The sequence below is a fragment of the Equus quagga genome, unplaced genomic scaffold (assembly GCF_021613505.1).
Source record: "Equus quagga isolate Etosha38 unplaced genomic scaffold, UCLA_HA_Equagga_1.0 72560_RagTag, whole genome shotgun sequence".
Taxonomy (NCBI): domain Eukaryota; kingdom Metazoa; phylum Chordata; class Mammalia; order Perissodactyla; family Equidae; genus Equus; species Equus quagga.
In genome coordinates this window covers 288,632-303,800 of record NW_025802468.1, presented here as the reverse complement: position 1 = coordinate 303,800, position 15,169 = coordinate 288,632, and the positions used below count along the sequence as shown (strand labels likewise).

Genomic DNA, 15,169 nt, shown 5'->3' with positions numbered 1-15,169 from the left:
ACTAGGATTAGTGCCATTATAAAAAAGAGCTCAGGGACATTCCCTAACTCCTTCCATCACGTGAAGACACAACAATAAGATGAACTAGAAGAGGGCCCTCACCAGATACTGAATCTGCTAAGGCCTGCATCTTGGACTTCGCAGCCTCCAGAACTGTAAGAAATAAATTTCTGTTGTTCATAAGCTACCGGGTCTATGGTCTTGTTATAGTTATAGCAACCCTAACAAAGACATCTTCTGATAACTCTTACCTAGCTTGTGATTTTTATTACCACAACCCATTCTACAATATGTAACTGTCTACTAGAGCCCTCCAAAGTGGCACAAAAGGGTAACTCTAGGGCAGGGTCTTTTGCTATGGAGATAGTAATAATCATCAGTGACTGCTATAGATTTATACTGAAAGGAAATTTAAGTGTTCTAAAAAATCATTTTACCTATGGGAAATAGAATTACCTCAGAGGAACTAGAGATACTAAAAATTTTGGGGAATATAAAATAAAAGATAAATTTCAAGGATTCATCAATTAGCTCTTAACTACTCCAAAATATTACTTGAAAACTCATAGGATTAACATTTGCATCCAAATCACAAAACTAAAGCAATTAAGCATTTTGCATTCCACTGGTATACAGAACGAATTAAGAAACGGGAAAACAAATAGTCCACTGTTTTATGTTTATTAGAATTAACAAAACTGCAAATTCTTTTTTAAGAAAAAGCGTTAACTTAGTATTGGTATCAAATAGACTAAACATTAACAGGAAAATATTTTGATTTTTATTTTTTGCATGTTATTCTCAAGTACACATTTACAATAGTATCACATTTTTCCATATGAAATTCTCATTAAGTTTTTTACTTTTAAGTATTTTACAATGTGTACAGAGGAAGGGACATACAATATTTAATAGGCTATTTCAACAAAACAATAACTTATGTTCCTGTAAAAATCTGTACCTCTTTATAAACATTAAACTGAAACATTCACTTTTTTAGCTTTGCTAATTAAATTGTTTTACAAATTAAAACAACCTGCAACTAATATCAGTATATAACAGTAAGTACGATTTCATTTTTTCTTTATAAAGACAAATATTTTATCATATTTACTTCACCAAATTATTAATTACCTTACAAGGTTTCAGTACTGTGCTTAAAAAACAAAATAAATGTGTATGACTTAAGACTGTGAGAAAAATAATGTATGCGAAGTGTTGTGTTCTTTATCTTTCAGTTTACTTTTAAAATATTATTAAATAGCTATTAATTTTGCATTAATTTTACAAATGTTTTAAAATTCTTAAATTCAAATTTTCATTTAAACATTTCCTTTTATATGACTTCAGGGAAAAAGCAAACTCAAGGGAGATTTAAAAGATTCTCATACACAAAATAAGAGTTTTCAAGAACAGAATAAATGGACCCTGAAAAAGAGGTGGGAATATATAAGGGGGCCAAGAAGGCATAAGAGGTTCCAAAATCCATTGTGTGGCTTTGGTTGACATTATGTTTAAATTGCTATGTGCCTACAGCACTCAATTTTGAACTAGACTAAATTAATCTTACCATTCAGAAGCTGTCAAAAACCCCAAATGTTTATTTCTAAACCTATAAACATAACTTCTGAACATGAATACTAGTGGCACAGAAAAAGGCAAAAGGTAAAAACTTTAGAGCAAGTGTAGAAGGAAGCACCATAATGAAGTTTCAAGGTGGAAGAAAAACTACTCTCCTACAATGTGCCAGTACATATGTGCCAATACCCAATTTAGTAACCTAAAAATGTCTTCTCTTCTCCAAAATTCATATTAACAAAACCAAATTCTAATTAACTGTTTGACTTCATTTTAAAACTGTTTATGACTCACTGACTGCTCAACTTAACTCACTGACTGCTAATATGTCAACCTCAAACAAAATGCGAAACTGTGAAAGACTTGGTGATATTCCAAATAAAGCCTCACATTTTCATTATGTACTTTAAATACACTTCTATCTTCCAATCAAAGCCAAGTTGAGTGTTAAATCTTTTTCAAGTTTGCTAACTGTCTAAGAAAGAAAAAAAGCAGGATGAATTTGCCAAGTTTAATTAACACCTATTCTCTGGTACATGGAGCCATTGCTTCCTCTTAGTCTTCCTTACTTTGTGAGAAGATAGTTTCTTTACAGATTTCTCAGTGAGAACTGAGAGATTTATATCTGGATACTTAGTAACTTCTCAGCAAAATTTAAGGGTATGAAGCTGGAATTCTACAAAAACATTCTATTTAGAAATATCTCAACTTCTCTTTCCCAATTACCAAAGATACTTAGAAAATACCTTTACTTAAACTTTAAAAATACTAGTGTCCTTATTTTCATTATAATTCTTGACCTGAATTTCAATCTGTTTCAATAAGCAAGTTTGCAAAATGGTTTCATATATCCTTGGATCTTTCAGTTTATTGTACATTTAATACTTTTCATTATAGACTTATTTGGGATGGTGTGTTTCAAAATGTAAAATGAGCCGCGCAGGCACATATAAAACATAGGGTACACTTACAAATCCAGTGGCAAAAAATCCAATGAGCCACAACTTATCTCTAAAAGATTCCAAACTCAGTTCACAATAGGTGTCAATTCTAGAATACAACTATTCCAAAACAAAGTAGTATAGACAGAAGAATTAAAAACAGGAATTTTCAATAAGACTTTCTGAAAGTGAGCTATGCTGACAAAAGGTGTAAACACTACAGAGAAAGTCAAAAGCAGCATACTTTGCCTTCTAAAACAAAACGAAAATAAAACACAAATCCAACTAATGTTCTATATTCAGCAATTAGAGGCTCAAACGGAAAGTTGTTCACTGTCATGTGATCTGAAAATATCAAGCAAGACAAGGGAAAGACTTTCACATTATAATTAGACCCAATAGTAAAATCTCCCATTTCTATTAGCAGATTTTTCTACTTAACGTCAAAAATTTGTGGGGGAAAAATGAGTCTAAATGATTATATTTAGAGTTACCAATCTTGTGTATTTTTATCTTTAAGTGGTCATGGAAGAGTATCATCAAGATAACTGAAGTAAATATTCAAATAGTAAAACTTCTAAGTTTTCAGCATAGAATCACAGATTATTTTATTAAAGCAACTTGACTGTTGCTACTTTTCCTCATTAAACAAACTGAATAGCATCCAGAACACCCTACTGAATAAAATGTAAAGAAAAGACAACTAGAAGCAATAATCCTATTTGTACACAGCATAAATCAATGTACAGTATGTATGTGAACAAGATGGACTGGCTTTAAAATAAACTTCCTGCTTCGAGGCCAGTATTTCTACAAACGCCTATTGAATAAAGTACTGTTAGGGCAGGCCAACTTCTTTATGATGTCTCATTATGTGCTGGTTCTTTTCTGAAGGTCTTCGGAACCCTTTCTTACAGTACTCACAACGGTGAGGATAGTCTTTTGTATGAATGGAAATAACGTGCCGTTTAAAGCCTGAGGCATCTGTAGTGCTATACTCACAGTACTCACACTGATATACTTTCCGGCCACTGTGTGTCTTCATATGCTTTTTAAGCTCAGTCTGTTGCCTAAATCCCTTTCTACACCTCTTACACCGAAATGGAAGATCTTTTGTGTGAACTGAGAGAATATGGCGACTTAAAACAAATGGATCTGCAATCTTGAAGTCACAATGTCTACACTGGTGCATTTTTTTACCCTTGTGGGCAGCCACATGTTTCTTGAGTTCTGAAGGCCTATGAAAGCCTTTATCACACATTTCACACTTATGGGGGTAGTCCTTTGTGTGAACTGAAATTATGTGTCGTTTCAAATCGCTTGAGTTTGAACTCTTGTGGTCACAATGCAAACACTGGTGTGTTTTGCTTTCTTGGTGGATAAGACCATGTTGCTGCACCTCTTTGGTATCTGAGAAAGTCAGAAGACAGATGTCACACTTGAACGGCATCTCTTTGCTATGCTTAGTTTTTACGTGCGTTTTCAAGTTAGAAGAGTCTGCAGACCTATATTCACAGTACTGACAATGGTATGGCTTCTCCCCAGTATGGATTCGCATGTGCTTTTTGAGCTCCGATGGGTGACGAAAACCTTTACCACATTCTACACAAATATGAGGAAAGTTCTTGCTGTGAACTGCCAAAAGGTGGCGATTCAATAACCCTTGTTCAGCTGTCTCATATTCACAGAATTTACACCTGTGCATTTTGTTGGCTCCCTTCTCCTTATGCACCATTTTGTGAGTAAACAAAGCCCCAGCATGAGAGAAATGTTTCCCACACTCATCACATTCGATAGCCTTCTCTGCCTTACTGGTCAGCTTGTGGCTCTCCAGGTGGTTGTGTAAACTTATCTTCTTGTTGGTAGTGTAGTCACAGTCAGTACAGTGGTATTTCTTCTTGGTAAGGTGCTCAGGATGGTTTTTCATGTGCCTTTTTAAAAAACCTCTTGACTTAAACTTTTTCCCACAAATCATGCAAGGATAGACAGTCAAGGGATGTCCATCAGGGCCAATAATTATAGCTACGAAAGGAAAAGAAAGGAGCATGAGTGATCAAACCAAGTTCTGTTTTGATTTCTTTAAGTATCTAATGTGTGTGTTCTGAATGTTACTGGACAAGCACTTCTAAATTAGATTAACATTCCTTTCAATGTTTTTCAACAAGAGATATAGCAACCTAGTATTCAAGAGAATCTGGTCCAGAAACTTCAGTATGACTGTATCAATAACTCACAGTTTAAAACAAATAAAGTAGCAACTTAAGTCACAGAAATTTAGATATTTATGGAAGACTATTCTTAAAAATAAAGTTCAACATTTCAGCTTTGGTTATTCCAAGTCAAATTTATAGTAAATTCACAGTAAGGTTTAACCACACCTGTAAAAAAAATTTTAATATGCAAGTCAGTATAATACAAGACTACAGAAGAAAGGAAATATCTCCAATGGTTAACTGTCCTGCTCTATCATGTCTGCTTTATGTTGACAGAATAGATTCTCTAAATTTGTTCATTTAAAGTTAACTAACATATTTTAGGGATTTATTTTCATTTACAGTGTAATAATCTAAAATTTTAATTCTTTTTCCTGAATGTCTGATCCAAAACCTATTTCTTTTTATCTAAGGAAATCATTCATGAATATCACTGAGTTCTTAAAATTGAATTTTCAAATTCAAAACACAAAGCTGCATGTAGTCTACAGCAACTAAAATGCCATCACAACACCTTTGCAGATACATACTAGCTTCATCTGAGAGCTCGCAGAGCACGCTGCACTGTGAACTCATGTGCCCTCACCTGTTTGGTACTGTCTGGAATCAGGTCGTCTCCTTTTCTTTGGTTTTTGTTTAGCCAGTCTGCCGAGCCCAGCAGACTCATCTATGTGCAAGAGGGCACTTGCAGTGCCATTCCGGTTTTCAATTCCATCAGAATTATTACCTAACAATGTGTATTAAAAAACAAAATTACACAGTATTCTTTAAATTATAAAGAATTAGGGATTCTACATTAAAGAGAACAATGAAAAGCCATGATAGTCATGAATGACAGAAATTCCCTATCTAGGTAATGGGCTTTATGGGCATACTAGATTTACACACAAGATGACAGGAAATACCTAGTTTCAAAAGCTAGCAGCAGTTTGCCCCATGAACGTGCTTGTTGTCAAACTCAATACTATAAAGTCATGAGCCAGATATATTCAAGATAAAAAAATTTCAGCTTGAAAGCCTATGACTTCTAACATAATATGGGCATGTAGGAAATTCCTCTTAAAGGCAAAAAGGAAATTCCTCTATTTTTGCTTAAAGCATTGTGCTAATACTTCATATTTCTGAAACCTAAGACCATAGCAACTATTTTTCAATACTGAATTCATGTTTCAAAACTATGCAATCCTTGAACTGCTATGTGACTTACCATAAGCTGCTGCCCATGCTATTGGCATGAAGGTTTTGATTTCACTGTCATCCATTTGCTGTTCATGCACAGCAGCAGCTGCTGCGGCTGCAACAGCAGCATCCTCCTCTCCTACAATCACTTCCATATAAACCTCATCAGCAATTTCGGCAACATCTAAGCAGAAAATTAATAGAATGCTTTTGTGACCAATTTTATAGAGATCAGACAAGAAAGATATTTTTATGTGAATTCAGTAATAAACAGAAAGATGGTTCAAATGTTACATACCTAGAACATTACTTTCACATACTAAATACTTCGCTATAATTTGTTCTTAAAGTGACATCCTAAGCATCCATTAAGAGTCACTGATGTTCTTCTTTGGAATATGGCAGTACAATATGTCTAAAACAGTGCTGCTTATCTTCTTCAAATGCTGGTTGCATTTAAAAAAAATTAGAAGCATACAGAAACATAAAACTGTTTCCCATGAAAAGGCCACCTACTTACTTAAATCTTCATCTTCTTGCTGAGAGTCATTGACAGTCATATAAACCATCTTTTCCCTTGGCACACGAATACTGTTATTCTGATCAAGTAGTTCAACTTCATGATCATTCTCAGGCTCACTCTCCACGATATCTACAGTACCACCTATCAGGGAAGAGGACACCTCCAACAATTTTCTGAAAACTTCATTTCCACCAGTTTCACATTAATAAGTAATTGCTTTTTCCAATACTTTTAAACTAATATACTGGAAATCTGTTTTAAAACTTATCTTCAGAAAAGAATTCAAATAAACCACCCCAAAGTAATTGGGATGAAAATGTTTGATCAAGTGGTATAGTATGCTGAAGATTTCCTCTTACCCAAGTCATCCTCTCCAGGGTCAGCTTTAAAAATGTACACCTTGATGACTTCAGGGCAAGTGCCATCCACTTTACAAGGATCAATTTCCAACTCTGTATCCATGGTCATTCCAGACGAACCATCCTGTTCTATTTTGCCAGCATCATCCACTAAAATGAAAGGAAATACATCATAAATAATAAGAGTAGATACTTAAATAAAATATTACCATTTTTTACGTCCTTCTTATAAACATCATCTCTAAGTTGACATATAAAATTGGATGATTTTACTTCATAAGTAGAAGATTCAATTAATTCATTTCGAAGTGGGATGAAATATTAAGATAAAGAATATTTTACTTAAAGCAAACTCCTGGTAGCCTTGAAAACCAACAAAATTAACGAAATGATATACTTTATCCTTGGATATATGTGTATCTATAAGGTAAAACATTACTATAATCTTGAAGATCTTAGGAAGGATGTCCTAGTAGTAAAATCAGCAAGCACTGGTTTTCTTACAAATATTTTTATCAGTACCATTTCATGTTCACTACTCCTGAATATTATTTTGTCTTATCTGTGTCTACTAGAACCGTAAATTTTTTTTAAAAAATCAAAACATGATTTTCAGAAAGGTACATTTCAATGATCAACGTAAATTCTAATACTGAACTGTTCAAATGTAAAATTACACACATCCATAGTGTGTACACACACATAACACATACACGAACAAAGACATGAGTTCATAAAAGTTATGAGTTTGGGCCATTGCTGCCAAATATGGCAAGCGCATACTTAAACATATTCTCATATACCTTAATGAAAATAGCTTGTTTTATGTTTGGGGAAAAAAAAGGTATCCTTACTTACAAAGCACACATGATTACCAGTAGTAGAGATTTGAAGGGAATAGAGAACATTTCATATTTTCAGGTTTATAAAAGTAGCAAAGAAAGTAAGAGCAGTATTATGCTTAGGAGTTGGAAAATTAACAAAAGTAAAAAACAACATCTCAAAGAAGCAGACTCTGGATTAGAATAAATACCAAAAATACAATTTCCACATAATGTAACCTTTCATACAATGTTACCCACTTAGCAGTCAATCACTATTATTTCTGGCACAAAAGAAAGTTTGGCAAAGTCCTTGTGGATAAAGAGGTAAACACAATGAAGAAAGCCAGCATCCCATAAGGACAGCAAATAAAACATAAAACCAATGATACTAAATTTCTAATCAATCTGAAATCTACATTAATTAGTTGTTTATAGTCTTGCTCATGACTACTTTATTTCAAAGCATTAAACTAATAGAATTCCAAAGACAATAGTGAATTTATTTTTAAAAATATGATCACTACTTTCAAGGAGAAAAAAGACACTGGAGTAGAAGACAGACAATAAGTGCAGAAGTGACTGCATAAAAAAGACAAAACATTTTTTTTCAAGCTGTAACCCTTTCAAGTTTCAGTGCTGATTCTTATAAAGTAGGTAAAAGCCTAATCACATCTTTCATGATTTCATGTAGTTCAGTCCTATTCATTTCAAGCTTTATCTTTCTCATCTTTGTATTTCCATCCTTATGTAGAAATAACACTTCACTCCGTACAATTTCACTTGTCTTAATTATGGCTTATCTTACAAGATCCAAACTAAAACAACAATGTACAAGGGCTTATGAGGTTTATCTTATTTTTATATAAGTTTCACTCAAGATATTACCCTGATGTTAGAAAAAACCGCCTTGAAAAACAGCTTTGACAATCACTGAACCCCAAGACTTACAGGAAATCATAAGGTAGTCCTCACAGTTGCTTTTGTCATCTTGCTGCTCCACAGGGATTCCATTGGCATCTATGACTGCTTCAGAGGCACAATCTGCTACCAATACTTCTTCTGAAACTACATCAGTTGTCAGAGGATCAGTGACGATTTCTGCTTCTACTACACTATCGTGAACAATATGTTCAACATGTCCAACATCAGACACATGTATAGATTCACTCGTCAAGACGTGTTCTGGCATAGACATTGATGCTGAAGTAATATCGGAAGCTAAAACATCATCTGGGACTGTGCAATGTGCTAAAGAAACTTCTTCGGTTACATCTGAGTCCAAGACTTGCTCAGGAATGATGACATTTTCAGATACATCTGCTTCTTCTAAGATATCTGAGCACTGAACATCCTCAATAACAACATCCTCAATAACATCTTGGATTACAACTGAGTCTGGGCCATCAGGAGCAAAGTTATGTACAGTTATATCTGAATCCACAACATCTGAAACAAAAACAGTTTCTTGAACTTCCACAACAATTTGATCACCATCCATGTGCGTAGCATCAGTTCCTTAAAAAAACAAAAATCAAAATAACAAATTTCAGGTAGGTATGCATGACCATCTCAATGATGTAAACATTATTTAATTTCTACCAGGAAAATAGACTATATCCTCAGTTTTCTCAAAATATTAAGGTAGGTTGAAGAAATAAAGAAGCTTTCATTCATATAAGAAATAGAAATTTTTAACCAAAGAACTTTTTTTACCCAAATGTAATCAATCAACCAGTAAAGAAATGCTAGGGAGACCAAAAATGTGGGGCAATGACAAAAGAAAAATATTCACAAAAAAAACTTTAGAACATCAACACAAAAAGGTTCCAGGCAACTAAAATAAAATCCTAAGAGACAATGGTAAAAATTAAGTAAGTAACACAAATTCAGAAAATTAATAATCCAGTTTTCTTCATATTTGGTCCATTTCTTTTCCTTTTTTACCCAACTCCCTCAACATACCAGTTTTCTTTTTTTCATCACTTGCACGTATTTCTTTTCTTCCCTTTCTTTTCTTTCACCCTTTATAATCTTCCCTCTCTATTCTCATGTAATATTCTCCTAGGACCCTCCAACTATCAGTGAATTTGATATAAAAAGACTAGGGCATAAATATGACTGAACACTTAGAAATCATCCTCTGAATTCAGGATTTAAAGTACTGGGACACAAACTAAAAGAGGGATTGAAACAAACAGTTAAGAACGAAGGAGGAAAGACAATTGGTTAAGGACCTCTGTGGATAGATAAGATAAATCTAAGTGCAGCCACTCTGGAGCAGAGGATGGTGATGTTAGTTGGAGTGGGGTCTTCTCCAACTTCACAAGGGTAAGCTGCCTCCATTTAGCTTCCTATCCTCCTTCAACACCCTCCTCTCCAAAGCAGTTCCTCATAACATAAGAAACTGTACTCTAGTCCACTCAGCAGTTAGGAAATGAAGGTAGAGGAGTCAGTCATTTGGAGCCCAGTGAGATTAAATGACTTCATCAAGATCACACAGTTGTTTGCATAGGATAGGGTGCTCAATAAATATTATTCTGAATGAATGCCCTAAATAGGAATCGTAATAAGATATCCTTACCAAAAACATAAGATAAAATTTTTAAAATCTAGTATCTTGGCTTCCGGTCCAGCGAAAAGCAAACAAGGAAGTCTTATCTAAAGAAGCTATTCAGTTCATTAGTGCTCCTGGTTGTATTCAGAGCAGCTGAATTTAAGGAGGTGTCTAACTCAATGATTGTGTGTCACTGGCCAGGCTGTCAGAGAAACATACAGATTCTTCAACAAACAAAAATGATCAACGTGGGCTAAAGAATAACAAAAGTTGTAAGAAGTCTTTAAAGTCAGTTAATACCCCCTTGAATTACACATGAGAGAATATTTTCTTTCATTTCTATAGAACATCTACAAAATGCTTTATCATTTATCTTCAATGTTTGTAATAAATCACATTAAACAACAGATCATTTTCATCTCTTAAAGACATAAATGGGAAAGCATTTAGTGGCAAGAGCACTGGATAAAAGTTCTAAATCAGAGAGAATGTTTAAACACTTGTTTTGTGACCTTGGGCAAGTCATTTAACCTCTGAGTTTCAGTTTCCTCGTCAGTAAAATGGACAGTAATATCTGCCATGCATACCTCACAGGACTGTTGTGATGATCAAATGGGAATGTATGAGAAGTGTTCTGAGAAACTGTAATGAGAGGTTTCATTATTAGGACATATGAAAACGGAGGCCATGGCAGATTAAGTGACTTGCTCAAAGATGAACCAACATGGTAAGTGCTAACAACCAGGGCTAAAAGTGCAACAGTCCTTCAATTTACCACTTAGCCCATGATCCAGGCTTGCATGTGGTGAGATTAAGCTAGTAAATAGTGTGTTTTCTCTGAAGAACTTAGTCTCTTTTTCAAGCACATTAATTACATTTCATTATGTTCAAGTGAAGAAACAACCATAACCTTGCATTTACCATTCCAAACCAAAATTTTGCCAAACATGAGTCAAAAGACTATCCCAAACTGTTTAAGAAACACACAAACACACACACAGAATTTAGAAAGCACATTAAAAATTCTACTGTTCCTTGGTAAATTACTTGGCTAATTACCATTACTTTAATATACAGCAATATGATCACATAAAATTCAATAGATAACCACTAAAATTTTACCATATAAGAGTAGCTATGTAATATAGCAAACAATTTTAGATTATAAAATCTAAGGCAATGACTTTACAATACTATGTCCTTAGAACCATGGGTTAATATTAAATAATGAATACTTTTTTCCTCGATTGTTAGAACTTCATGAATATAAATCTTCCTTGTATAGTCGGGGGAATGAGGCAAGATTCTACCTACCTGATGCAGAAGGCTCCTTTTGGGAACCCTTTTGAGAAACAGTTGTAAAAGTACGACACTGTCAAAATCTAAAGGACCCTGGGTTTACACTTTATTTCCTGAGCCACTGAGAACAGAGAAATGACTTGATCTGTTTATTATTTTAGGATACGTTTTCTAGAGGTATGGTAGATAAAAGAAACAAAGAGTGGGGAAACAGTTCACTATTAGGATTAAGAATGAGATAATAGTGCCTGGGCTAAGTGGTAAGAATTGGCATGAAGAGCAGTGTGGTAAGCAGACTCCTCAGCCCATCCACTCCCCCTTGCAAGATGTCCATGCACCAGTCACTGGTACTGAGAATACATCACTTTATGGCTTATGCCATAATGACTTTGCATATGTAATTAAGATTAATAACATTAAGAAAGGGTTAGTCTATCAGATAATTTGGGTAGACACAATCTGATGGTACGAATCATTACAGCAGAGATCTTTTCCCAGTTGGTGTCAGAGAGTTGAAGAACCTTAAGTTTGAGAGAAACTCAATTCACTATTACTGGAGGGGGCCATTTGGAAACCATAAGAAGGAACACAAGCAGCTACAAAAGGCAAAGACTAGCACCTCATTACAGTCAGCAAGGAAATGGGGACCTCACTCCTACAACTGCTAAGGAAGTGAATTCAGCTAACCACCTAAATTGGCTTGGAACTGGATTTATCCCCAGAGTTCCAGAATGGAACAAACACCCTGCCGACACCTCGATTACAAGTCACATGAAATCCAAAGCAGACAGCCCAGTGATGCCATAATAGACTTCTGATCTATAAAAACTGTGAGACAACAAATTTCAGTTTTAAATGCCTAAGTTTAATTTTTGTTGCCGTAGTAAAAACGAACACACATTTTGGTACCAGAGAGTGGAGTGCTGCTTTTACAAATACCTAGAAATTTGAAGTGGCTTTGGAATCAAGATTTTCCTTTGAACAGACCATTAGGAGAAATACAGATGTTAACAACTCATGCTAATGAGAACTCAGAAGGAAGAAACAACCAAGGTAAGGAAATACTACATTTACTTACAGGATACATAAATCACCACGTTCCTGTTAATAGAAATTTAGATTTTAAGAACACTGCTAGTAAGGGCTCAAAAAGAAGTGAGAAACATGTTACTGCAACCTGAAGGGAGAAATAAGCTTGTTATGTTGCAGCAAACGGCTTAGCAAAATTGCATACTGCAGGGAGGTGGAAAGCATAACTTATAACAAACAATGAACTCAAATTTTTAGCAGAGAGTTGAAGATGTAGACTGGTTTCTTCTTGCTGCTTACAGTAACATTTAAGAAAAGAAAAACCTTAGGAAGAACTGATAAAAAGGTTAGCAAGATGTAAAAATTTGAGAAATTCTTAGCCTATACAGACAGTGAAAAGAAAAAATAACTCAAAATTAGGGCTATCTGCTGTCACAAAAGTATGTTCTAAGAGAAAAGGCAGTATGTGACTCTAGAATTCTTCCCTGAAATCTCAGAAAGATCAAAAGATCTGAGAATTCAGTCATACAATAAATATCTCTTTGAGACCATTAAGCTGCCCAGATACTCTTCAACTAAACTAGGGTGCTTCTATGCAGATTAAGGACATGGTCTCTCAGCCATCTCCATAGAGGAGATTGATTTATCTCCAAAAAATATGTAGATGAGTCTCTTGTTTAATGAAGTAAATTCCCATGACACACACGAGAGATGCAGAAAATTCTTTAAAAATTTATACCATCACAAACAATGACAGCTTGGATTGCTAGCTTGGACTGAAAGGGATGGAGAAAGTGGAACATAACAGATTTTCAAATGCTAGGGGCAAAAGACAACTGATCAAACTACACAGCTTAAAAGCACATGCTGTCTCTGATGAGAAAGCAAGGATGACTCAGAAATGGGAGCCATGGACCACAAAGAATTATTCTCAAGGCTTGAAACCTAAGGGCATTTGTCTGGTGGTCTTTCAAAGTTTCTTTGAAATTTTTAGCAACTACGTTTTACCTTCCTTTCACCCTATTTGAACCAGAATATTCAAAACTGCCCTACCATTTAGGTCGGCAGAAGACAAATTGTTTCCTTAGCTTTATAGGTCCACAGATGAAGTGGAACTGCGCCCAGGAGTTGCACTTAATGAACTATACCCAGACTATTATAAGAATCTGATTTAGATGACATTTGAGACTTGCAGGCTGCTTAATTTCAAATGAGGATTTCTCAGAACTCCATGAAACAAACGAATGGATTTTACTTTTCAGAGGGACATAAAATGTTTGGCAACCAGGATCCAGACAGTGGTAGGCCTAATTCCTGGCTCTTGTAAATATTTTAGGAGACATGACAAAAGAAATCCTGACGATATAACTAAGGTTATGGATGGAAGATAGGGTAGATTATCCAGGATGGCTTCTGGCTGGAGTAAGGAAATGTGACAGAAGGTAATGTCAGAAAGAGTCAAAGCATGAGAAGGCCTCAATTAGCTGGTGCTCATGTAAAGCATAAGAAAGAATATGGGCAGCTTCCAAGAGCAACACATAGCTCATGGCTAAGAGTCAGTAAGGAAACGAGAATCTCCATCTTACAACCAGAAAGAACTAATGGCTAAAAGTCTGAATGTTCTTGAAAGAGGACTCTCCCTCAGAGGTTCCAGAAAGGAATGCAGCTCTGACTACACTTTGATTTTGGCTTTGTGAAGCTCTAGACACAGAACCCAGTTGCGCCATACTGTACCTGGACTTATGCTCTACAAAACTGTGAGGTAACTAATTGGTGCTGTTTTAGGTCACTAAATTTGTGCAAATCTATTAGAGCAACAACAAAAACTAGTACAAGAAGAAATAAAGACGAAACACTTTCAAAGAATGAAGTAGTAGGCCTTACTGGTATAACTGGTGAAAATAAGAATAAACAAACATAACAGTAAGATCATCTTATTGATCGTGTTACAGATAAGATTATTAGTTGGCTAAGAGATTCTGACAGGATAACAGATATCTAAGTATGAATTAATGTAAGATCTAAGAATCCTCTTGATAAACAACTCCAAATTTGGCAGATGGAAGGAGGACAACCCAGAAATAGATATACCTATTCCGTCAAAAAATGAGTCTGGCTCCTGTTGTCGCAATTCAAGTTCATCTTCATCCATGGCCTTTGATTCTCATTAGTTACAGCTCCTAAAACAGGGAAGAAAGTATACCAAACATTAATTTTTTTATACCACATGTTTAAAATGTCATAATGATATTTACATTTCAGAAGTGTCCAAATTTCTTATTTACCAAAAACCTATCAATGTAAAAGAAAAGGGAACATACTGATTTCCAGGGATATATGGGCAGCTATATTTAAGAAAGGGCCATTAAATCAAAAACATTAACTGTGTTCGGGGATTTTTTTGGTTAATTACAGTCTTACTTACCTGAAGTGCACAAACCTTTAGTGTTTAGCTTACTGTTTACGTTTATGTAAATCTGTATCAGCATTATTCAGATTAAGACTGAACATTTCTTACATGCCAGACTTCCTCTTGCCGCCTCCTCATGAGTAGCTCAACTAGTCTTTAACATTTCACTTTTAAAATATTTTGTAGATTACTAGGTGAAACTCAACAAGATTTTATTATATCTTTTAATTTAATGTAGTCTGCAATCTTCCTACCAATAA

General features: G+C 34.8%; 1 protein-coding gene across 10 annotated transcripts in view; it reads right to left on the bottom strand.

Annotated features, from left to right (window-relative positions):
• Positions 1-758: 758 nt before the first annotated feature.
• Positions 759-15,169, bottom strand: part of LOC124234182 (zinc finger X-chromosomal protein-like) — a 33,464-nt gene continuing 19,053 nt past the window's right edge. For 8 of the 10 annotated variants that reach the window (XM_046651424.1, XM_046651427.1, XM_046651430.1 and 5 more), the window contains 7 exons: positions 14,591-14,679; positions 8,566-9,132; positions 6,794-6,943; positions 6,432-6,575; positions 5,940-6,095; positions 5,319-5,459; positions 759-4,541 (listed from right to left, as the gene is read on the bottom strand). In XM_046651424.1, the coding sequence (XP_046507380.1) occupies positions 3,358-4,541; positions 5,319-5,459; positions 5,940-6,095; positions 6,432-6,575; positions 6,794-6,943; positions 8,566-9,132; positions 14,591-14,651 (2,403 nt within the window). In that variant the 5' untranslated portion in view covers positions 14,652-14,679 and the 3' untranslated portion in view covers positions 759-3,357. Of the gene's footprint in view, positions 4,542-5,318; positions 5,460-5,939; positions 6,096-6,431; positions 6,576-6,793; positions 6,944-8,565; positions 9,133-10,758; positions 10,814-14,590; positions 14,680-15,169 lie in introns of all 10 variants that reach the window. The other 2 variants (XM_046651432.1, XM_046651433.1) reach the window with 1 other exon arrangement.